Raw genomic sequence first — 24,210 nt, 5'->3', positions numbered from 1 at the left:
GAGAGAGAGAGAGAGAGATTGATTTTAAAAAATATTTGAGGGGCTGGAGAGATGGCTCTGCAGTTAAGAACACTGACTGCTCTTCCAGAGGTCCTGAGTTCAATTCCAAGCAACCACATAGTGGTTCACAACCACCTGAAATGGGATCTGATGGTCTCTTATGGGGTCTCTGGAGACACCAACAGTGTACTTACATGCATAAAATAAATAAATCTTAAAAAACCAGTATGAGCTGGGCATAGTAGCACATGCCTTTAAAAAGTTTACACAAAAAAATTCTGTCTTAAATGAATGAATGAATAGCCCTCTCAAACTTCTATTATTAGCTATTTTACACTGACATACATAGGTGTATAACATACATATATACACATTTTTATGGGCACATCTAATACTGCCCACGCTCACGTCCTACCTCTCCACGACTCTGGCCCACAATTCCAGCAGGCACTTTACTGTGTTCATCTCTAATCATATTGCCTGGGACCCACTGAGATGACCCAGAGCCATTTGTGAGACTGTGGGTTTGCAGCTATGTGCTGGAGCCTGATGTGCTCAGCACAGGGTAACAACTAAAGCAGTGATTCTTCTACAAACTATCCACAGCCAACGTCTGAGAGATAAAGTGAGCCGTTCCCTTTCCTAGACTGACTGTGGTCTTGTGAGGCCAGTGCAGATAAAGACAGCTGCTGTTGGTTACTGATTACAATAGTTGTTTGGAGTCTAGAGAATATGTCTTAGCCTTCCCCTCCTCTTCCCCTTCTTATTGCCTAACCACCTCTTCTTCCTTGGCGTTTCCAGAGCTAGAGATGGATCGTGTAGATGACTCTTTGATATTAAAGAGCCACTAGGCAACTTTTTATTCTTCAAAGAGAAAACCAAAGAAGAGACCCAGAAAAAAATGGCTGAATCTCCAGGAAACATGCCTCAGGTCAGTAGTCATGTCCAGTCTATTTTCAAAAGTATTGTAGTTGGATACATTAGAAGCCTTTCATTTTCTGCTCCTGATAATGTTTTAAATTTTATTTTGAAATTGTTGTAAACAGACAAACAAAATCACAGACTTCAATTCAGCAGACTTGGCGACTAGACAACACAATGCATTTTTATGCAGTTACAATATTCATTAGGAACAGAAGCTCTGGAGCCTCAGATGTGATTTTATGTTTTTACTTTTGAATATATGTTTATATACTAATGGAACACCATCCCCCCCCCCAAAAAAAACCTGTAAAAGAACTAGAACAAAGGAAATTAGCATTATATCCTATTTCATAACAAGTGCTGATTACCTTCACGGCAGGCACATGTGGCTTAACTGTGCCATGAAACTGATGTTCTTGAGTGTAGGCTGAGGTTGTGTTCTACTTGTACTTAGTTCTCTTTTGTGTTTAGTGTCATGTTGGTGGTGATGTGTCTACGTGTTTGTTGGCGCTCAAATCTGTTTATCTCAAGAGAATCACACCCTTGTTTAAGAAGCTCAGTGGTAACTTTCTATAGTAGAGAGATCAGTATTTTTACTTTTTTTTTCATTTCTTTTGTTTTTATCACACACAACATCCCACTGAGAACAACACTTGGGCTTGAGGCTTGGCATCCTTGTGTGGAATGCATCCATACAAATGTCTTACTAGCACTGGCTGATAGATGTGCATAAGCTGTTCCTTACATTTGATGGAAAAAGATACTCTCCTGGTGGTTTTGCTCTAGTCATTTTCTGCTTGAATAACAGCTATCCAAATCTACCGTGCAGCTGTAGAATTCTGAAATTGTTGTTTGTCTAAGGTGACTCTTGTACATGCTTAGGATAAGTTTGTATTATGTTAAATGTGGCTAAGGCAGATTTTTCTATCTGCTGCTTGTTAGTGGTCCCAATAGCCTTATGAATACACACACACACACACACACACACACACACACACACACACATATATATATATATGGTGTTATTACAAACTTCTTACTGTGGGAAAAAACCATAATTCTTTGCCTAAAAAGGACTTATGAGTTCTGCCTTCTATACTTACCCCATTACTCTTTAATGGTGTGGTGTTAAATATCATAGTTTAAAAATCATACCTGAGCCTGTTAGAATAGATTATGTAAGGCCAGACCAAGTACTCAATGTATGCATTGAGAAGACTGACTCAATGTATGCATTTTAAGATGACCTTAAAGGCAGAGCATTTAAAAGCACATGTCCTCATCATGAATTATCCTTCTGAGATAGGAACACTGTGATCCTGTGGCACATGAACTCAGAATATAACAAGTAGATAACCATGTCCATACTTTAAATCTGTCTCTTGTTTCATGGATACTGCTTGTAGAACTATCGTGTCATCCTCTTTTCAGAGTTCGAAAATTTGTTACAGAATGTGACTATTTTGGAAATCAGTTTTTGATGATTTTTAAAAATGCTTTAATTTTTTGCTGATGTTTGGTAACAATGGTCTTCACTCATCTACATCCTGTCTCTGTATATTCAGGAAAGTATTCTACCTTGTAGTACTTAGTCAAAGTATAACTTGGTTTTTTTTTCAGCGTCTGTTGACATTCCGAGATGTGGTTGTGGACTTCTCCCAGGAGGAGTGGAAACGCCTGGACTCTGCTCAGAGGGCTTTGTACATTGATGTGATGGTGGAGAACTATAGGAACCTGGTGTCTGTGGGTGAGAAATTTTTTTATATATAATTCCTAACTCTTCCTTTGTCTGACTTTATAGGTTGTAAATGCTCTATTAAGGTGTCACGGAAAAAAAATAGAAGTCTAGGTAGTAAAAAGAAATTTTCTAAGAGCTTCCCTTGCTCATGCATGCAGAAGACAGCCAGAGTGCATCACTATTATGAGCAACTATGTTCTGGAGAAAGTGGAGACAAAGGGAAGGAAGCATAGTGTTTGTGCACTCTGAAGAGCTGGAAATGGAGACCTGATTGCAGCAAGGAACATCCTGATGTGAGAGGCTGCACTCCCACCTGAGGCCATGGTGATATCCAGGCCATACTGCCACCACCAAAGGCCTTGTCTTGGTTTGTGGCCCCACTAGCACTATGCATCTGTATAGATGTCTGCAGTCCATGTTGTCACTACAGGCCATATGGATTTTCGGGGTCTGGGCTGCTGCCTGAGGCCATGTTGATGTCCTAGGGACTTCCTAAGTGAGCCCCACCTTTTACCAGTCACCATATGGTGGTCCAACCTAGACTGTCACATGGGAGAGTCTACCCTGCTCCTCGCCTAGGCAGCGGAGGAGGGCTGACCCACATGGCATGTGTGTGCAGAGGAGCTGGAGGGCCAACCACCTCAGTTACCACTCAGGAAAAGTTCCACGACTTTGATTTAGCTCATTCCAATATCTACCTCATTTATGAACTGCTGGAGCATGTCATGGGGCCAGTTCTGTTGCACCAAAGCTGTAGGATTTCAATGACTCATGGCAATAGCAGGATATCCCAGAGGAGCCTCCATGAGGGGCCAGTATTGATGGTGTAGCAGAAGCCAGAGGCCTGGAACCAGGACAATGACTCATTGTTACAAGCATTTGTAAGGAAAGCTGTTTGGCTAAGGGTGTATGGTATGACACGCCACAGCTTCTAATGCTACTATGAAGAATACGTACGTGGTGGAGGAGTGGACTTACTTATATATGCACAGCAGGACTGGTGCAGCTCAACTGTTCCAGGTGTGAAGGAAGGCTGCTGTTGATACAAGAGCAGATTGTTGCCCAGAGTCATGGCCAGATTTTTTTTAAATTTTAACTTTTATTTTTTATTGTCTTTTGAGGGGTAGGTTACAAAGATACAAGGCAGATTGGAAAGGTCCTGAAAATAAGTGTACGTGGGGGCATGATGTGAATTTCACAGAGAATCAGGAAAAAAAAAGAATGGTTAAGAGAGAAGGTTTCGTTGTATTTACTTTTTCTTCATTTATCACTTTAGAGATGCCATGTACCCTTAATTTTGGTTCCAGTATACACTCATTCAGTAGCGCATACTATTTCCACCCACGTCTTAAAGCTCTATAGCCGTCATTACAGTTCACACTGTCTTAATTGTAAGGAAAACTCAAGGTGTGCAAACTGAAAATTCTCCCAGAACATGCTGGAGATTCTGACTGGAAATCGTAATTGGGAATTTATTCCTAGACTCCTCTACTTTGAGCACTTCTCATTTACTGAGCACAGCGCTGTCTCACACATCTGTATTGTTTCCCAGAGTTCTAGCACTGGTCATAGGTTTCCTCACAGAAACCGTGGGTTATTGTGTGCAGAGTAGGCCTGGTCACCTGCCTGGAACAAATGAGATACAAACAGTGTGAGCCTGAGATTGAATTAAACTTCGTACGCATTTCAGAGAATGCCAACTGAGACATTTTCAGTAAAGATGAGATATGTATTAGAAATCACTGACCCACTGAAAGAATCCTTTCTTTGTAACTGCATGGGTCCTCATGTAAACAGCATGTCAGCTGAGGATTCATACAGTTACAGTGAATTAAAAGTGTCAACTACTGGGAGCTCTGTTCTAAATAGTTGCAGGTAGAATTATCTTAAAAGAGAACTTACGGAGACAGTCACTTGTCACATGTGTAATCTGGGAACAAGCCCTGTTAATCTGAATTGTACTCATTTTCAGAGAAGTATTCTAGACGTCGTACTGTCCGTCAACAGGTGAGGACTGAAAAGGAGTCCTGTCAGTCTAATGAGCTTGGTGAACTGCTTCATGAGCCCTCCAACTCTGCACTTTATAAAAGACGTGACACTACAGAAACCTCTAATAACCACAGGAGCTGTGAGGACAGGGATGCCTCTGTTGACTTATCAAACCTAGATAGACGTAACAGCACGCACACTGGAGAAGAACCTTGCGAATCTAGAGACTGTGAGAAATCTTCCAGTTTGTGTTCCAGCATTGCTCAAGATCAGAGAACAAACAGTGCAAACAAAGAACAGAGACAGGAGAAACATGATGGCCGTTTCAGGTCTACACACAGTCTCATACGACAAATAATCTACATTAAAGAGAAACGACACCAGTGTGGCCAATGCAGGAAATGCTTCAGTACCTCCGCAAATCTCACTATACACCAGAGAATTCACACTGGAGAGAAACCCTACAAGTGCAACTTTTGTGACAAAGCCTTTGCCCAGTGTACAACTCTTAAAACACACCAACGCCTTCATACTGGGGAGAAACCTTACAAATGCAAAGAATGTGGAAAGTCATTTCCTCAGTTGTCAGCACTTAAAAGCCATCAGAAATTACATACTGGAGAGAAGCCTTACAAATGTAAGGAGTGTAACAGATCCTTTGCCCACTGTTCCAGTTTCAGGAGACATCAGAAAACCCATAGAGCTAAGAAACATACTGGTCCAGATTGTGGTAAAGACTTACATCAGCCTTCACACTCTAAAAGCCATCAAAGACTCCATACTGGAGAGAAATCTTACAAATGCAGTGAGTGTGACAGATCCTTTACCCGCTATGAATTATTTAGAATTCATCAGAAAACTCATTCTTCAGAAATAGATTATGAATGCGAAGAATGTGGTAAGTCCTTTATTGAATTATCAGAACTTAGAAAGCATTACAAAATCCATTCTGGTGCAGAAGTTTACAAATGTAGAGAATGTGAAAAATCCTTTACCCAGTACTCAGATCTTCAAAGACATCAGACGATTCATACTGGAGAGAGACCTTACAAATGTAAGGAATGTGACAAATCCTTTCTTCATAAGTCACTTCTTAGAAGACATCAGACTGTTCATACTGGAGAGAAACCTTATAAATGTAAGGAATGTGACAAATCTTTTACTAGAAACTCAATTCTTAGACAACATCAGAAAGTTCATACTAAAGAGCAGCCTTACAAATGTGTAGAATGTGGCAAGTCCTTTACCCAGCTCACGTATCTAAGAACACATGAGAGAGTTCATACTAATGAGAAACCTTACAATTGTACCGTATGTGACAAATCCTTTACTACAGGTGCAACTCTTAGAATACATCAGAGAGTTCATACTGGAGAAAGACCATACAGATGTACGGAATGTGGCAAATCTTTTCGTGAAGGCACAACTCTCAGAGCACATAAGAAAATTCATACTGGAGAGAAACCTTACAAATGTAAGGAATGTGGCAAATCTTTTCTCAGGTACTCACATCTTCAAAGACATCAGAGAGTTCATACAGGAGAGAAACCTTACAAATGTAAGGAATGTGACAAATCTTTTACTGAGAGCGTTCTTCTTAGAAAGCATCAAAAAATTCATACTGGAGAGAAACCTTACAAATGCAAAGACTGTGACAGATCCTTTATGTGTATTTCGAATCTTATAAGACATCAGAAAACTCATACAGAAGAAAAACATACTGTTGTAAGTAACGTGACATAATGTTTATTTGGTGTTCCCTGCTTACAAATCACAAACTTGTTCACAAATATAACAAGCTTGTGAAATCCTTTAATAAAGACTGAAATGTTTTAAAAATGTAACAAAGGTTATATTAAAATAAAATTCTGTAAATGTAACTTCAGGGAAAGTTTTTTTATTTTTATTTTTATTTTTTTTTAATGTGCTGAGTGCCTGGCCTGCAGGTATGTGTGTTGCATTACACATATGCCTGGTGCAGGAAGAAGCCAGAAGAGAACATCAGATCCTCTGAAGTTGACAGTAAAGACAGTTGTGTGTAGCTATTTGTATATTGCAGTTGAACTCCAGTTCACAAGAGCAACCAGTGCTATTAAACACTGAGCCTTCTCTCTCATACTGGGGAAAAGCTATAACAAAAACATTTATCTGATTTTAAAAAATCATAATAAGCATAGCATGCAGTAACAATATGACAAAGACATCCAATTGTGCTGTACATCACAAAGTTCATCCCTATGAGAAACCATGTGAAGGTATACTATGTATTATTCTCATGGTGTGCTGTTCATTGGATATTATACACACTCCCCACAAATGTATTGAATTTGATAAATCCTTTAAGGAATAGTGCTGAAATTGCAAATATAATAGGCAATTCGTCATGAAAAAATGCTGTACTAAATACTCATCATTCATTCACCTTCAGAGTCTTCATAGAGTCTAACCTTACAAATATCAAGAAGGACACAAAGAATAAAAGTAAGCTGTGCATGTGACATACTGGTGTGTTCACATACCTCTTAGAAATTCTCAAAGGCTAAGGATGTGGTGATGCTTGCCTTTTATACCAGAGCTCTGGACACAGATGTAGGTACATCTTGTGAGTTTGGGGCCAGTCTTGTTGACAGTACAAATCCCAAGCCAGCCAGAGTTACACAGAAACCCCAAGTCTCGAAAAAGAAAGAATGCAATCCCTGTAGGCATGCGGGAATTCCTTTTGAAGTACTGACGGGGAAGTATTTGCTCTACACTGTAAATAATATACCAGCCATTTACAGCCATTAGACCCTCATTGAGTCTATGGAGGCTCCAGAACTTTCCATCAGCCTTTTTGAAATGGTAATTGCCCCAATCTTACATAGTTGTTCATTTTTCATACTTTCTCAACAGTTATGGATCTCTGCATTACCTACCCTCTCCTGCAAGAGGAGGGAGGCTCTTTTCACTATGCTACAGAGTTGTATAGACTGATCAGTATAAACATGAATAATACTGTGAAGGCAGATTAGCATCATGTTTATTAAAAAAAAATCATAGCTTCTGTCCTTGGACCTATACTTTCAAAGCGTTGGTTATCATGGTGTAAATTCCTCTGTGGAGCAGGCCCTAGATCCGTTCAAGAGGAGACCATGCTGGGTTGCTGCCATTGTGCCAGCTCCATGGTCTCAGTGAGGTAGATGACTCTCCAGGATGGGAGACAAGCTAATTTGGGAGCGGATTGGATCCAGCTTTATTCAGCATTACTATCAGTTATTTGATAACGACAGAACCCAACTAGGTGCAGTTTACATGGATGCATCATGCCTTATATGGGAAGGACAGCAGTTCCAGGGGAAAGCTGCCATTGTGGAGAAGTTCCAGAAAATTCAGCAGATTATCACAGTGTAGGACCATCAGCCTACACCAGATAGCTGCATCATCAGCATGGTTGTAGGCCAGCTCAAGGCTGATGAATATCCCATCATGGGTTTCCACCAGATGTTTCTATTAAAGAACATCAAGGATGCTTGGGTTTGTACCAATGACAGGTTCAGGTTTGCCCTGCACAACTTTGGCTGACCTCCTCCTGGCCAAATAGTCACGCTGCTTCCTCCTCCCTCTTCCCAGTCCTATCTCACTCCTACAGATGCTCCAAATATCATACACGAACGAGCAGGACCGAGGTGGGAGTGGGCGCTGTGCGGTTCTATCACTTTGGAGTCGTGGATGATGTCTGGATGCTAGACTAGTTGCATCTGACAGGAAAAGTTTGTGTTGTACCTGTGCATGCCTTGGAAAGACTTAAGTAATGCAAAAGATTGTTGGTTTTTTGTTTTTTTGTTTTTGTTTTTTTTAATCTACTGACAAGTTGCTCTAGTAACCCAAAGAAGTGAAGGAGAAAGCAGCTGCTTCACCAACCAACTAACCAGTTACTGATTTGTTCAGATGTTTCAATGCCTCATGATACAATAAAACTGCAAAAAATTTCTTAATAAAAAAAATCCATTCAAGAGAGAGGTTGTCTGTGCTCATACACAGTAATACCAGTATTACACCAGTGCACACATCTTGGCTAGTTCTTTGGTACTGTAGGAAACATTGTTCAGGAGTAAGACTGTACCATCATTTCTGTCTCAGCAGCCCGCACAAGACCACGCAATGCTGCAAAAGTTAAGCAGTTAGGAGAGTTTCCTGCTAAGTTCAAGATTGCTCTCTGTCTATCTTGCAACCAAAGTGTTTGGTGTCTTCACTAACACCATGTGCTTAGGATGGCCATGCGAGAGCAATGGCAATGACCTGTTTTGTTTTGGGTGCCTCTGTGGCCTCCATGAGCAGTAAGTCCTAGGCAGATATCAGTATCTGCTATAGAGAGTTCCATTTAATCACACTGGCATCTTTATTTACCCATTTTTAATCCATGTGTGACACCACTGCTCAACATCTTTAAGACCATATTTCTTATTAACTTCTAAGATAATGGGGTTTCATATGACTTCCATAAATCCTTTTTGTTAACCTACCCTATCTTCTTTCTATCCCTATCATGAGTAAAACACATATTACACATTATCCAATGCCCCATTCTTTTATAGCAAATGTGTTCTACTATCCCCTTATTATCATTTTACTTGGGATGCAAAATGATAGGTCTCCATGTAGCTCATTCATAGACATGTCATTTGAGTTGAGTTTTAACATCTCTCTCTCTCTTCCCCATCGCTCCACTACATGTTTTAATCATTTTATACCCAGCATTACCACGCTCTGTTTTCAAATCACCTACATTCTAATATACACCCTGTTCTCCTCTCTCTTCCTGAATCTCTCCACTACAGGTATGTTTCTAGCATCCTGGCTTCTACATGTAGTCTCCGTAGAACACACAAATAGGTGAAGCTAAGAGCCACATATGAGGGGAAACGTGATGTTTGGCTATTGGGTCTTAGAAGGCAGCCCTCACCATAATTTCTAGTTACCTACTTTTACATCCAGATTTCCCAGTTTCATTTCATTTACACCCGAGTAATATACCTTCGTAGATACGTGTGACATTTTCATTTACCCATTTATCAGTTGATGGACATCTAAATTGATTCCATTGCCTAGGTACTGTGAATAAAGGTGCAATGAACATGATGGGCAAGTGCTCCTTGGAGAGTCCGTGGAGGTCATGCCTGGGATAGGTTGTGTATCAGTTTCCTCTGAGATTAAACCTTCCAATGTGGAGGAAGCTCCTTAAAACATAGGCTATTAAAGCAGAGGTTAAAAAAAAAACAGATCCTATAATGTGAGGTAATAACATGCAGTCCTATAGAGTATTTCCAGAAGCTCAGAAATAGATGATTCAACGCTTCAGGAAGTCCCAGAAACCTTCACATGGACACTCAATCTGTAGCCTCAACTTCGGGGCATCCAGTTTCACTAGAGCCTTCCTGCCTCAAACATATATAATTATAAGGACTTCCCACACTCTCAGACAAAATCAACTGCACAGAAGATACTCAGATCAGCCATGAAGTAGTTAGTTACTAGTCAGGCTGTGTGGATCAGACAAAAAATCTGAAGGAGACAGTGAGTGACTTGAAAGAAGACTTCTCACCTCAGGTGAGCTGCCTGTAAGCTGTTCAGTGATCCCCAGGTTTACAACTTTAGCCCTTACTCTCACAGGAGGATGCAATTGTCATTGATTCATTTGTGCTTCTATCAGTAGCCCCTCACCACACTTGTGTAAGTCACCCCAGTAAATCTAACTGGTCCACTGGGAACTGTTTGCTCTTTCAAAGACTCACATTGAATTCTCAACACCTTCACATGGACGCTCAACCTGTTACCTCAACTTCAGGGCACCCAGTGCCCTCCTTTCACCTCTGCAAGTCGAACACATGTGAGGCACAGACATACATGCAGGCAAAACACCCCTAAAAAAGAAATCACATTGGTTCACCAAGTTTGACTTTGTTGGTTTGCTGGGCTGTGTCCTGCCTCACTGCAGGGGTGCCTGAAGCACCACCAACATGCATCTCAGGGGAGGCAGAACATAGTGATGAGAGTCCCTTAGCCATGTTTTCCCAGATTGGAAAACAATGGAGTCTGGGATGGTTGCTGTGGTTTCCAGTCTCCTGTGTACCCAGGCACTGCTGGCTTCCTCGCTCCAATCCCCCACCCCCTAGTGGTGATCCTTGAAGAGAAGGTCCTTGCTTGTTCATAGATAGCAAATGAGAATGCATACATCTTACTGAGGGTGAACTAGGAATTAAATACCTTTTGCAGTAAAGAATGCCCAGGGAGGGAAGCTAAGTGGCTGAACACTTAGGACCTCAGACAAAATGGCTATCATTATTTCTAAGAAGTAATACCAGGGAACCAGTTTAGAGAAATAGACTTCAACATGTATAATTGAAATATATATTACTAAATATAACCTATTCTGTCTATATCATGTTACCTGTGTATTTGTTTCTAAGGCTGACCATTTGGTAAGAGATAACTAGTTGGTACACTCATCCCTGAAGGAGACTCCTGCTCCCAGCTTTGCACAGTTGCCTCTAGTACACTTTGTAGGGATTGAGGCACTGTGGGCTTTTCCCCATCCACTTTGGCATGTCCATTGTTGTTGTGATTGTTCAGCTCTTGTTTGGACAGTTGTGTTTTTGAGATTTTTATGGATGAGCTCCTGGTATTACTAGGAGAAACAATCTCATAGCAAACTTCCTGATCTTGGGCCTCGTGATTATTGACACCCATCTTCAAAAATATTCCTTGAGCCTTATGTGCATGAGTGTTTTATAGATGTATCCATTAGCCATGGACTTTACAATTCTACATTTTGATTAGTTGTGGATTTTTTTGTAGTGGTCTCTGTTGAAAGAGAGATTGCCTTGATAAGGGAAGAAGCCTACATTTATTTGTTGATACAAGGAAAAATGTTTAGATATTTATTAGGGATTATGCTGATTTTGTAAAGTGGTGGTTGTTGGTTCCCCTGTAAGATTCCTGATTTCACCAGCACTGAGTAGGTAGCTATGTTTCCAGTATCAGTCATGGTTTCCTTTTTTAGAGAGTGTCTTAAGTCCAACTAGAGAGCTGTTTGTTACCACTAAGGTGAGCCTGCCACTACTGAGCCCTTAGAGTTGTCCTGCCACGATGATTGTTGATGTGGTTCATAGACATCATAGATATGTAAGACTGTCCATTAGATTCCTCCTTTGGAAGTTTGCATACTGATTCTGGATTCATACAAATTATTCTTCAGGGTGGAGTCTGCTTTATTTTGAGACAGGGTCTCTCTGTGTATTGCCAGATATCCTAGATTCTTTATGTAGACTAGGCTGGCCTTGAACACAGAGTTCCTTTGTTTCTGCCTCCTGAGTGCTTGGTTTGAAGGCTTACAAGACCTTACCCAACTACACATACCATTTTCTTATGTCTTTTTTTTTTTTTTGGCTCGTTGGTTGGTTTGTAGGGGTAGGGTTTCTTGTGTAACTTTGGCTGATCTGGAACTCACTCTGTAGGCCAGGCTGGTATTGAACTCACAGAGACCTGCTTGCCTTTGCTTCCTGAGTGCTTGGATTAAAGGCATGGATCACCACTGCCCAGGTCATAAGGTCCTGACAGTTACTCAAGGTAAAGGCACATCTGTATATTTCAGGGTCTGGCAGACCTCTAAGGAGACAGCTATATCAGGCTCCTGTCAGCATGCACTTCCTGGCATCCACATCAGCGTCTACCTTTGGTGACTGCACATGGGATGGATACCAGGTGGAACAGTCTCCAGACAGCCCCTCCTTCAGTTTCTGTCCCATGCTTTGCCTCCATATTTGCTCCCTTGAGTATTTTGTTACTCCTTCTAAGAAGGACCAAAGCATTCACATTGTGGTATTCCTTCTTAATGAACTTCATGTGGTTTGTGAGTTGTATCTTGGGTATTTCGAGCTTTTGGGCTAATATCCAATTATCCATGAGTGCATACTATGTGTGTTCTTTTGTGACTGGGTTATCTCACATCCTTAGAGATATTATCCATTTAAATTTCATTAAATTACTGAAACAAATGCATATGTTATTATTTAAGAACTTCAATGTGGACACTGACTATGCAAACTTGGAACTTGTGTATAGCAAATTTGCATTGTCTTATGACCTAAAATGTAGAGCTTTTTAATATGTACATATTGAACATTTCATCTGCTCTTGAGCATCTTCTGTTCAATTAATTTGCATAATTACTGATTACATTATTGTTTGCTTCTTGTATAATTTTGATAGGTTTTATGTTTTTATCTATTGTTCTAATACATTTACGTACCTGATAGTTTGTCTATTCAAATGTTAATTATCACTATTTTCCTGGATGTTGTAATTGTACACAGTACTATTTGTCAATTCCTGTTCTTATATCAAGTGTTGCCCCTTTGTGTTACTCTGCAGGATTCACTGTTTCAAGTCATACATAAAGGTTTGTGATTCCTTGTATGGTAAGAGAGACTTTGACCCATGATCATATTTTTATATGCAGATAGATACTTTACCAGGTACCATTGTTAGAAGAGGCTGTCTAGTCTGCAACTCATGTTTGTGATATTTTTTGGTGACATTCACATGGTCATTGCTATAGGACGGGTTCTGGAAATGCTGTACTTTTGCATTACTCATTTGGAATCACTGGAATTGCTCAAGCTTTGTAACATTTTCCATTTAGATATTTGTGTTTTATGTATGTAAATATTTTGCTTGCAATATATTCATTATGGACCTAGAGTTATGGACATTTGAGAACCACATGTGGATTTTAGTTATGGAACTTGGGTTTCTGCAAGAAAGCTAGACAGTGGCAACTATTGAGCCATCTTTCTGTCCCCATATTAAGTGTTATTTATGTGTGTAGCCATAATAGAAAATGGTCTCATGCCTTCAAATCATTTTCTATGTATAATTTACACATTTTTCAATTTACACATGCATTCATTATATTTAATAATTTTCCTTTAATTGTTGGTGTATGTTTTTGTGGATTATTTTTTAAAAAGATTTATTGATTTATGTATGTGAGTATACTGTCACTCTCTTCAGACACACCAGAAGAGGGCATTGGATCCCGTTACAGATGGTTGTGAGCCACAATGTAGTTGTTAGGAATTGAACTCGGAACCTCTGTTAGAGCAGTCAGTGCTTTTAACTACTAAGCTCTTGTGTGGATTTTTAAAGATTAAAATAGGTCCGACTCAATCTGTATGTTTTTAGGATAAGCACTTGGTATTGGATAATCATACAGTTTTCTATTCTCTGGGGAAGACTATTTCTCCAACTAATTCTCCACTGAATTCCTTAGTGATTGACTAGGGTTGAGGCCGAGTGAGCTTTCTCCCTTCCATGTTTGCATGTTTCTTGGTGTTGTCCTTGTTCAGCTCATGTTTAGACATTCATGTTTGTAGGATTTTAAGCATGTAGCTTTCCTGACATTTCTAGGAGACATAATCTCAGAGCAAACATCCTGTTCTTCTGGCCCTTGAAATATCTTCCTTCCTCAACCCCCAATCTTGCTCTAAGCCCTCTTTCTCAGTGATCTCTGAGCTTTAGAAGTAGGACTTGTGTTGCTTACGTGTCAGTTGAGACTGAGCATCAGAGCTCTACCTTTTGACTGACTGTAGTTTTCCGTATAATATTTATGTGTTGCAAAAAGTACTTTCCTTGATGAGGGGTCAGGAGTACATTTGTATATGGGAATTAGGATAAATATGTTGAATCCTATTTGGGATTATGGCGGTTTAGTAAATTACTGGTTGTAGGTTCTCCTCCAAGATCCATGACTTCATAAGTCTAGGGGTTTCCAGTAACAGGTGTGATATCCCTTTTGTTGAGGTCTTAAGGCCTATTATCAGAAGTACACACACACACACACACACACACACACACACACACACATACACAGTGAGTAAGGGTATCTTATTCCTCTCTAACATTTGTTACCAGGTTAATTAATGATAGCCATTCTTCTTGAGGTGAGGCAGCATATCAAAGTGGTTTTACTTTACATTTCTATGATAGTATATTAGGGATTTTGAACTCCTTTTGCCGTATTTATAGGCTATTTGTCTTTTTCTCTTCTCAAATTGTCTGTTTAGTACATTTGCTCATTTGTTGATTGTCAGTTTGTTTCATTGGAATTTAATTTCTATAATAATTGGTAAATTCTAGATATGAGCTCTTATCCAGAGTGTCACTGGTACAGATTCTCTCCAATTCTGTGGGTGTCTCTGTGCCCTGCTGATTATTCCCATTGATGGACAGAAACTTTATATTCATGTCATCCCACCTATTGATACTTGGGGTTAATTTCTGTGGTGTTTGTATTCTTTCTATTCAATAAGTTCTTGCCCATCCCAGTATCCTGATGAATATTCACTATGTTTTCGAGGCTTCTGTGTGTCTGGCTTTAAATAACACATTTGTTCAGTTTTGAATGAATTTTTATCCAAAATAAGAAATAAGAATTTAATTTTATTCTCCTATTGGATCTAGTTTCCCAGCACCATTTGTTGAGATCATATTTTTGAGACATATCTTTCTGCCTTCTTTGTTAAATATTAAGTAAACATGGCTTTCTCATTTTCTTTGTGGGTCCTTTTTCCTGTTCTGTTATCATTCTGTTTATTATTGTGCCCTCACCAGGCTATCTTTATGACTACAGCTATACATTATAGTTCCATAATTCCATATCTCCTATGACTCTTTTCTCAAATCTGCCCATCCTATATCCATCCCCTTTTTAGGGCAAATATTTCACATGGACTTATGTTGCGAGAGGTAATTGAAAAAGTGGGAGGTCCCACTAGCTCCTGATCACCATGTGATCATTAGTGCTCTATGCGGGAGCACTAATGGCAGCACTGGCTGGCCAACAGTGCCTGCCCGGGACCTACAAGATGTTGGCCTGGCTGGTGCCTTCACCAGTCAGCCCCATGGAGTCCATGGCTCTATGCATGGGCCCGTGGCCAACTCTGCCACCCTCATAGTGCTTGGCTCAACCCCAGACAATATCCGCCATTCTTGTGGTACCTGGTAGAATGAAGACTCTTAATGCTTAAAGATTAACCAAATAGATTTATATATCCGCAAATACTCAATGCACAAGATGTCCACACAATTAGAATTGTTTACCCAGTTACCTAACCTTGATATGAATAATTATCTTAGACTGCTAGAGACACATGGACATCTGCCACCATCTTCTCTCCTCTCTCCTCCTCCTTTTCTCTTTTTCCTTGTTCCTTTCTCCTCCCAACTCCTAGCCTCACCTACCTCTTCTCTATTCAATGGCAAACCTCCACTGAAAATACAATAGGCAGAAAAAGTCCTGCCACAGACTTATGACCTGCAATTTTGAAAATATTTTCACTGTGACACATGAGCAAAAAAAAATTACATTGGTATCTAATTGCTATATAGTCTGTATTATATTCTTACATATTGTTGCATGAAGGCTCATGTGCTACATGCTATTTGTGGGATATGTCACATTTTCTTTGATCATGTTATAAAAATGCATATTAAAACACATGGAATAGTTGCCACAACTTCTTATAAATGTGTGGAATTGGAAGAGACATATATCTTGATTCTTAACCCTAAATAATACTTGCTTCCTAATACTAAAGATTTAAGCACACTGTGGATTACTGAACATGGCAGGCATAATTTTCTTGATCTTGCCATTAAATTGCTGTTCTTGAGTGATTGTAGATTCAGATTGTAGTCTACATATACCACCTCTAGCAACAAAAATAACAGGAACTAATAATCATCTGTCTTTAATATCTCTCAACATCAGTGGACTCCATTTCCAATAAAAAGACACAGGCTAACATACTGGATATGTAAACAGGATCCAGTATCCTGCTGCATATAAGAAACATACCTCAGTAACAAAGACAGACACTACCTCAGAATCAAAGGCTGGAAAATGTTTTCCAAGAAAATGGTCCCCAGAAACAAGCTGGAGTTGCCATTCTAATATCCAATAAAATAGACTTTCAACCAAAAGTTATCAAATGAGATGGGGAAGGACACTTCATATTTATCAAAAAGAAAATCCACCAAGAAGAAGTATCAATCCTGAACATCTATGCCAGAAATACAAGGGCACCCATTGCTGGTGGGATTGCAAACTGGTACAACCACTCTGGAAGTCAATCTAGTGGTTGCTCAGAAAATTGGAAATAGTGATATACCAGGTATATCACTCTTGGGCATCTACTCAAAAGATGCCCCACTATATCATGAGGATACGGGCTCCACCATGTTCATAACATCCTTATTTGTAATCCAGCCAGAAGCTGGAAATAATCCAGATACCCCTCAACCCAAGAATGGATACAGAAAATGTGGTTCATTTACACAATGGAATACTATTTAGCATTTAAAAACAAGGATAAGACATCTCTGAAAGAAAAAGCAGCAGTTAAATTCAGCAGAAAACTAAGGTATATGTTATTCTTTTCTGAGATAAAAGTGGACAGTGCTTTGCATTTCAGATAAGACAATTTATTGTAGGCAAATAAAATACAAAAGATGAATAGAAAAACTTCCCATAGGAGGTCAAAGACCAAAAAAAGTAGCTGAGTTTTTTTTTTCACCAACTTACTATTGATGTTATGCTATTATTTGTCTGTAAATAAAAGGAAAAGTTAGGTCATTTTAAAACCTAAAATAAAAACAAAAACAAAAAATAAAAAACAAACAACAACAACAACAACTAAAAAACAAGGACATCATGAATTTTGCAATCAAATATATGGAACTAGAAAATATCCTAAGTTCAGTAACTCGAAAGGACATGCATGGTTTGTTCTCACTGACAAGTGGATATTAGCCAAAAAGTACAGAATACCTAGAATACAACCTACAAACCATAAGAGGTGTAACAAGTAGAAATGCCCAAGTAAAAAGGCTTCAATCCCACTTAGAAGGGGGAAGGAAATAATCACAGGAGGTAGATGTCCAGAGAGGGAGGAAAAAGGGGGAACAAGATCAGATATGGGTGTAGGGGACAGAAGTGAAGTCTAGAGGGCCAAGAGAATGAAGAGAAACAAGCAGCCCTAGGGAGTAGGAGGTTGGGGGGACCCAGGAGGTGATACACTCTCAGGACTCATTGGAGGTGACCTTAGCCAAAATGGCCAACATTGAGGAAAGGGAAGTTGAATAGTCCACCTCCAGGAGATAGACAGGGCCTCAAGTGGAGGGACAGGGTTACTAATCCACACTCAGAATTCCTGTCCCAGAATTGACCCCGTCTAAAAGAACTTCAGGAACAAAAATAGAGGTACAATGATTGGCCCAACCTGGGATCCATCTCATGGAGGGGCACGAAGGCCTGACTGTATGCTATGATGTGCTTACAGATGGGAGCCTGGCATGGCTGTCTCAGAGAGGCCCTACCAGCAGCAGATGAGAGAGAAGCATATATTTACACCCTACCATTGGACTACGTCAGGGACCCCTATAGTTAAATTAGAGGAAGAATTGAAGAAGGTGAAAAAGAGAGCAAACCTATAGGAAGACCAGCAGTCTTAACTAGTCCAGACCCCATGGAGCTCCCAGAGACTGAGCCACCAAACAGGAGGCTGAGGCCCCTGGTACATATGTAGCAGAGATCTACCTGGTCTGGCCTCAGTGGGAGAAGATGTGCTTAATCCTTGAGAGACTTGATGCCCCAGGGAAGAGGGAGGCCTGGTGGGGTGGTGGTAGGGGAGCATTCTCATGGTGGCAAGGGGGAAGAGGAATGGGATGAGGAATTGTGGGATGAGGGACTGAGGTGGAGCAATGACTGGAATGTAAATAAATAAAATGATAAAAATAAATAAATAAACTCCTCACTAAAAAATGCAAGCTGGAGTGAAGTCTTACAAATATAGAGAATGTGACAAATCCTTTACCCAGTATTCACATCTTCAAAGACGTCAGAAAGTTCATACTGGAGAGAGATGTTACAGGTATGTGACAAATCTTTTACTATGTTCTCAAGCCTCAGAAGACATCAGAAAATCCATATTGAAGCAAAACCTTACAAATGCAAAGACCTACATATTCTTTACACACTACTCAAATATTAGAATACATAAGAAGGTTCATACTGGAGAAAGACATTACACATGTAAGCAGTGTGCCAAGCCTTTTACTAGGGGCTCAACTCTTAGAGCACATCAGAAAATTCATATTGGAGAGAAACCTTACAAATGTGTGGAATGAGAGAAATCATTTAGCAGTAATACATTTTAGAATACACCAGAAAGTTCATGTTGTAGAGAGACCTTACAGTTGTAAGGAATGTGACAAACCTTTTATTAGGAGCACATACACCAGAGTAAACCAGAACATTCATACTGGAGAGAATGTTCATACATGCAAAGACAGTGACAAATTTTTTCCCAGTACTCAAATCGTAGAATACATCAGAAAATTCATACAGGTGACAAAACACAGTTGTAAATAATATCACATAGCATTTTTCTGGTATTTCCTGCTTACCAATCTCAACAGTGTAAGTATTGGATACATAAAGATAAGAAACTTATGTAAGCGTTTAATGAAATTAAGACTAGAAAATTTTATTTGAAAATAAAATTCTGCAAAAGTAACTGGGAAGTTTTTTTTTAAAAAAATGTATATTGTTACATTGCATTCAAGTATTTCTGTGTACTACATGTATGCCTGGTGCCTGGGAAGTCAGACAAGGTCATCAGATTTCCTGAGTCTGGATTAACAGAGAGTTGTGAGCTGCTATGTGTGTTGGGAATTGAACCCGAGTCCTCTGGAAGAGCAGCCAGTAATCTTAACCAGCAAACCATGTCCCTGGGAAAAGCTGTAATAAAAACATTTACCTTGTTCAACATCCCAAAGTCATAGTAATCCCATGCATGGTGCTGCAAGCTTTTAATTTAGCTCAGGAGACAGAGGGCAGGAGGATCTCTATGAGTTCAAAGCTAGTCTGATCTACATAGTGAATTCTAGGACAACTAGGACTACATCAAATCTGTCTTCAAAAAATAAAACCAAAAACCAAAAACCAACCAAACAGAAGCACACAATGGGGATAAATGTAATAACATAACAATTATGAAATGACCTTTGATTTTGCTGCACATCACCAAGTTCATAGTTCTGAGAAACCATATAAAGGCGTATCACATGTAAGTCCCATTTGTCGCTGTCCACTGGAAGTTCCACCTATGAAATGCACTCAATTTGACAGATCCTTTACATAGTTCTGAAATTTTAAACAGTAAAAATTTATCACGAACAAATCAAAGTCCTCTGATAAATTCTCATCTATTCCTCACCTTCAAAATCTTCATACTAGAGTCAAACCTCACAAATAGCTAGAAGGTGACAAACTAAAGAGATAAACTGTTACTGTGACAACATGGGCACACTCAAATACAGCTTAGAAATCACCAAAGGTCAGGGTGTGGTTGTATATGATTTTTAAGTCCAGCATTCCAGAGGCAGAGGCACATTTATCTCTTGAGTTCTAGGCCAGTTTGGTACAGAGAACACCTGTCTCAAAAACAGACAACAAACAACAAAAAGAAATCACCAAGAACATCCTTGAATTCATTTTGAAGTACTGAAGAAAGATGGGGAAGTATATAGTCTAAAGTCTAAAATCTCTTCCTAATCTATTGGCTGCCTATTTGTCTAATAGCAGTTTCATGAGATCTGATTTATCAATTGTTGATTTTAGAGCCATTGATGTTCTGTTCAGGAACTTGTCTCCTGTACCAATGAGTTCAGGGGTATTTCACATTTTCTCTTCTATGAGATTTAGTGTATCCAGTTTTATATGAGGTTCTTGATCCACTTGAACTTAAGTTTTGTGCAGAGTGGTAAGTATGGATCTATTTTCTTTCATTCTCCTACATGGAGACATCCAGTTAATCCAGAACCATTTGTTGAATATATTTTCATTTTTTACAATGTATGGTTTTTGGCTTCTTTATCAAAAATTAAGTGTTCATAGGTGTCTGGGTTTATTTCTCTGTCTTCTATTCTATTCCATTGATCAATGCGCCTGTTTCTGTACCAGTATCATGCAGTTTGTATCACTATTGCTCTGTAGTAGAATTTGTGATCAGGAATGGTGATTTCACCCAAAGTTCTTTTATTGTTCAGGATTGTTTTGGCTATCCTGTTTTTTTTCCCCATATGAAGTTGAGAATTGCTCTTTCAAGGTCTATAAACAATTGTGTTGGAATTTTGATGGGATTGCATTGAATCTGTAGATTACTTTTGGTAAAATGGCCATTTTCACTATGTTAATCATATCTGTCTGTGAGCATGGGAGATTTTTCTATCTTCTGATGTCTTCTATTTCTTTCTTCAGGGACTTGAAATTCTTGTCATACAGATATTTCAATTGCTTGTTAAGAGTTACACCAAGATATTTTATGTTATTTGTGGCTATTGTAAAGGGTGTTGTTTCCTTAATTTTTTTCTTGGCCCATTCATCATTTGTGCAGAGGACGGCTACTGATTTCTTTGAGTTAATTTTGTATGCTTCCACTTTGCTGAAGGTATTTATGAGCTGTATTATTTCTCTGGTAGAATTTTTGAAGTCACTTATGTATACTATCATATCATTTGAAAATAGTGATACTTTGACTTCTTCCTTTCCAACTTTTATCCCCTTGATCTCATTTAGTTGTCTTATTGCTCTGGCTAGAAATTCAATTACTATATTGAATATATATATTGAGATAGTGGGCAGCCTTGTCTAGTCCCTGATTTTAGTGGTAGTGCTTCTAGTTTCTCTCCATTTTATGTGATGCTGGCTATTGGCTTGCTGTATACTGCTTTGAATATATTTAGGTCTGAGCCCTGTGTCCCTTATTTTTCTAATACCTTTAACATGAAGGGATGTTGAATTTTATCAAAGGCTTTTTCAGCGTCTAAAATGAGATAATCATGTGATTTTTTTCTTTCAGTTTGTTTATATGGTGGATTACATTGATGGATTTTTGTATATTGAATCATTCCGGCATCCCTGGAATACAGCCTACTTGATCTTGATGGGTGATGTATTTGATTTGTTCCTGGATTTGGGTTTCCTGTCAGTATTTCATTGAGTGTTTTTACATCAATGTTAAGAGAAATTAGTGTGAAGTTCTCTTTCTTTGTTGAGTCTTTGTGTGGTTTAGCTATCAGGGTGACTGTGGCCTCATAGAACGAATTTGGCAGTGTTCCTTTGGTTTCTATCTTGTGGAATAGTTTGTGGAGTATTGGAATTGGTTCTTATTTCAAAGTCTGGTAGAATTCTGTAATAAAACCATCTGGTCCTGGGCTTTTTTTTTTTTTTTTTGGTTGGGAGACTTTTAATGACTGCTTCTATTTCGTTAGAGATAATGGGACTGTCTAAATAGTTACCTGATCTTGATTTAACTTTGGTAAGTGCTATCTGTCTAGAAAAACGTCCATTTCATTAAGATTTTCCAATTTTATGGAGTACAGGTTTTTGAAGTAAGATCTAATGATTCTTTGAATTTCCTCAGTGTCAGTTGTGATGTCTCTCTTTTTATTACTGATTTTTGTTAATTTGAATACTATCTCTATATCTCTTGGTTAGTTTGGCTAAGGGTTTGCCTATCTTGTTGATTTTCTCAATGAACTCATTGATTCTTGATATTTTTGTTTGTTTGTTTTTAATTGGTTGATTTCAGCACTGATTTTGACTATTTCCTGCCTTCTACTCCTTTTTGGTTTGCTCGTATTTTTTTCTGGAGCTTTCAGCTGCACTTTTAAATTGCTAATATGAGGATTTTCTAATTTCTTTAGAAAGGCACATTGTGCTATGAACTTTCCTCTGAGCACTGCTTTTATTGTGTCCCATAAGTTCATTTTCATTCAATTCTAGGAAATTTTTAATTTTTTCTTTATTTTTTTCCCTGACTAGGAGATCATTGAGTAGAAAATTGTCCAATTTCCATGAGTGTGTAGGCTTTCCAGTGTTTCTCTTGTTGAAGTCCAGCTTGAATCCATGGTGGTCTGATAAGATTCAAGGCATTACTTAAATATTCTTGTGTATGATGAGGCTTGCTTTGTGATCGATTGTTGATCAGTTTTGGAGAAGGATCTATGAGGAGCTGAGAAGAAGGTATATATATTTATTTGTGTTTGGGTGAAATATTCTACAGATGTCTGTGTATGTCATTTGATTCATAGTGTCTGTTAGTTTCATTGTTTCTCTGTTTAGCTTTTGACTGGATATCCTGTCAATTGGTGATAGAGGGATGTTGAAGTCTCCCACTACTAATGTGTGGGTTTCGTTCGGCTATTTAAGCTTTAGTGATATTTCCTTTACAAGTGTCAGTGTCCTTGTGTTTGGAGCATAGATGTTCAGAATTGAGATATCATCTTGGTAGATTTTACTTTGATGAGTATAAAGTGTTCTTTCCTGTCTCTTTTGACTAATTTTGGCTAAAAGTCTATTTTATTAGATATTAGAATGGCTACTCCAGCTTGATCCTTGTGTCCATTTGCTTGGAAAACTTTTTCCATCCCTTTACTCTGAGGTTATGTCTATTTTCATGACTGTGGAGTGTTTCTTGTATGCAGTAGAATTATGGATCTAGTTTTTGTATCCATCCTGTTAGTCTGTATCTTTTTATTGGGGGAATTGAGTACATTGATGTTGAGAGATATTAATGACCAGTGATTGTTATTTCCTGTTATATTGAGTGTGTGTGTGTGTGTGTGTGAGTTTGTGTGTGATTTCCTTGGTTTTGCTGGTATGGAATTACTTATTTCCTGTGTTTTCTTTGATGTAGTTTTCCTTCTTGGGTTGGAGTTTTCCTTCTAGTATTTTTGGTAGGGCTGGATCTGTGGATAGATAGTGTTTGAATTTGGATTTGTCTTGAAATATCTTTTTTTCTCCCTATATGGTGATTGAGAGTTTTGCTGGGTGTGGTAGTCTAGATTGGCACCTATGGCTTTTTATAGGTTGCAGAATATCTTTGCAGGCCCTTATGGATTTTACAGTTTCTGTTGAGAAGCTGGGTGTAATTCTGATAGGTCTGTCTTTGTATGTTACCTAGCTTTTTCCCTTACCGCTTTTAATATTCTTTCTCCGTTATGTAGATTTTGTGTTTTGATTATTATGTGATGGGAGGATTTTTCTTTTCTGGTCCAGTCTAGTTGGTGCTTTATATACCTCTTGTATGTTTATAGGCATCTCTTTCTTTGTGAATGTTTTCTTTTATGATTTTGTTGAGAATATTTTCTGGGTCTTGGTCTTACCTTCTACTATTGTTATTATTCTTAGGTTAGGACTTCTCATTGTATCCCAGATTTCCTGTATGTTTTGTATTAGTAAATTTTTTAGCTTTAACATTTTCTTTGACTGATGTATCAATTTCTTCTATTGTATCTTCCACACTTGAGATTCTCTATTCCATCTTCTGTATTCTGTTGGTGATGCTTGCGTCTGTAGTTCCTGTTCTTTTCCCTAGGTTTTCCATCTCCAGGATTCTTCAGTTTATGTTTCTTTATTGCTTCTAATTCCACTTTCATGTCCTGCACAGTTTTAT

General features: G+C 38.8%; 1 protein-coding gene and 1 pseudogene across 2 annotated transcripts in view; both read left to right on the top strand.

Annotated features, from left to right (window-relative positions):
• The window catches only part of LOC114630101 (zinc finger protein 54-like), a 13,721-nt gene extending 7,190 nt beyond the window's left edge, over positions 1–6,531 (top strand). The window contains exons 1-3 of one of the 2 annotated variants that reach the window (XM_028778180.1): positions 839–931; positions 2,545–2,671; positions 4,635–6,531. In XM_028778180.1, coding sequence (XP_028634013.1) covers positions 902–931; positions 2,545–2,671; positions 4,635–6,394 — 1,917 coding nt within the window. In that variant the 5' untranslated portion in view covers positions 839–901 and the 3' untranslated portion in view covers positions 6,395–6,531. Of the gene's footprint in view, positions 1–838; positions 932–2,544; positions 2,672–4,634 lie in introns of those variants that run through there. The other variant, XM_028778181.1, reaches the window with a different exon arrangement.
• A 1,251-nt stretch (positions 6,532–7,782) lies between these two features.
• On the top strand, positions 7,783–8,273 carry LOC114630102 (annotated as a pseudogene).
• The last annotated feature ends 15,937 nt before the right edge of the window (positions 8,274–24,210 follow it).

Source organism: Grammomys surdaster, unplaced genomic scaffold (genome assembly GCF_004785775.1).
Source record: "Grammomys surdaster isolate TR1022 unplaced genomic scaffold, NIH_TR_1.0 327, whole genome shotgun sequence".
Classification (NCBI taxonomy): Eukaryota; Metazoa; Chordata; class Mammalia; order Rodentia; family Muridae; genus Grammomys; species Grammomys surdaster.
Note: the sequence above shows the minus strand (reverse complement) of the source record. Positions and strands in the feature narration are given on the sequence as shown.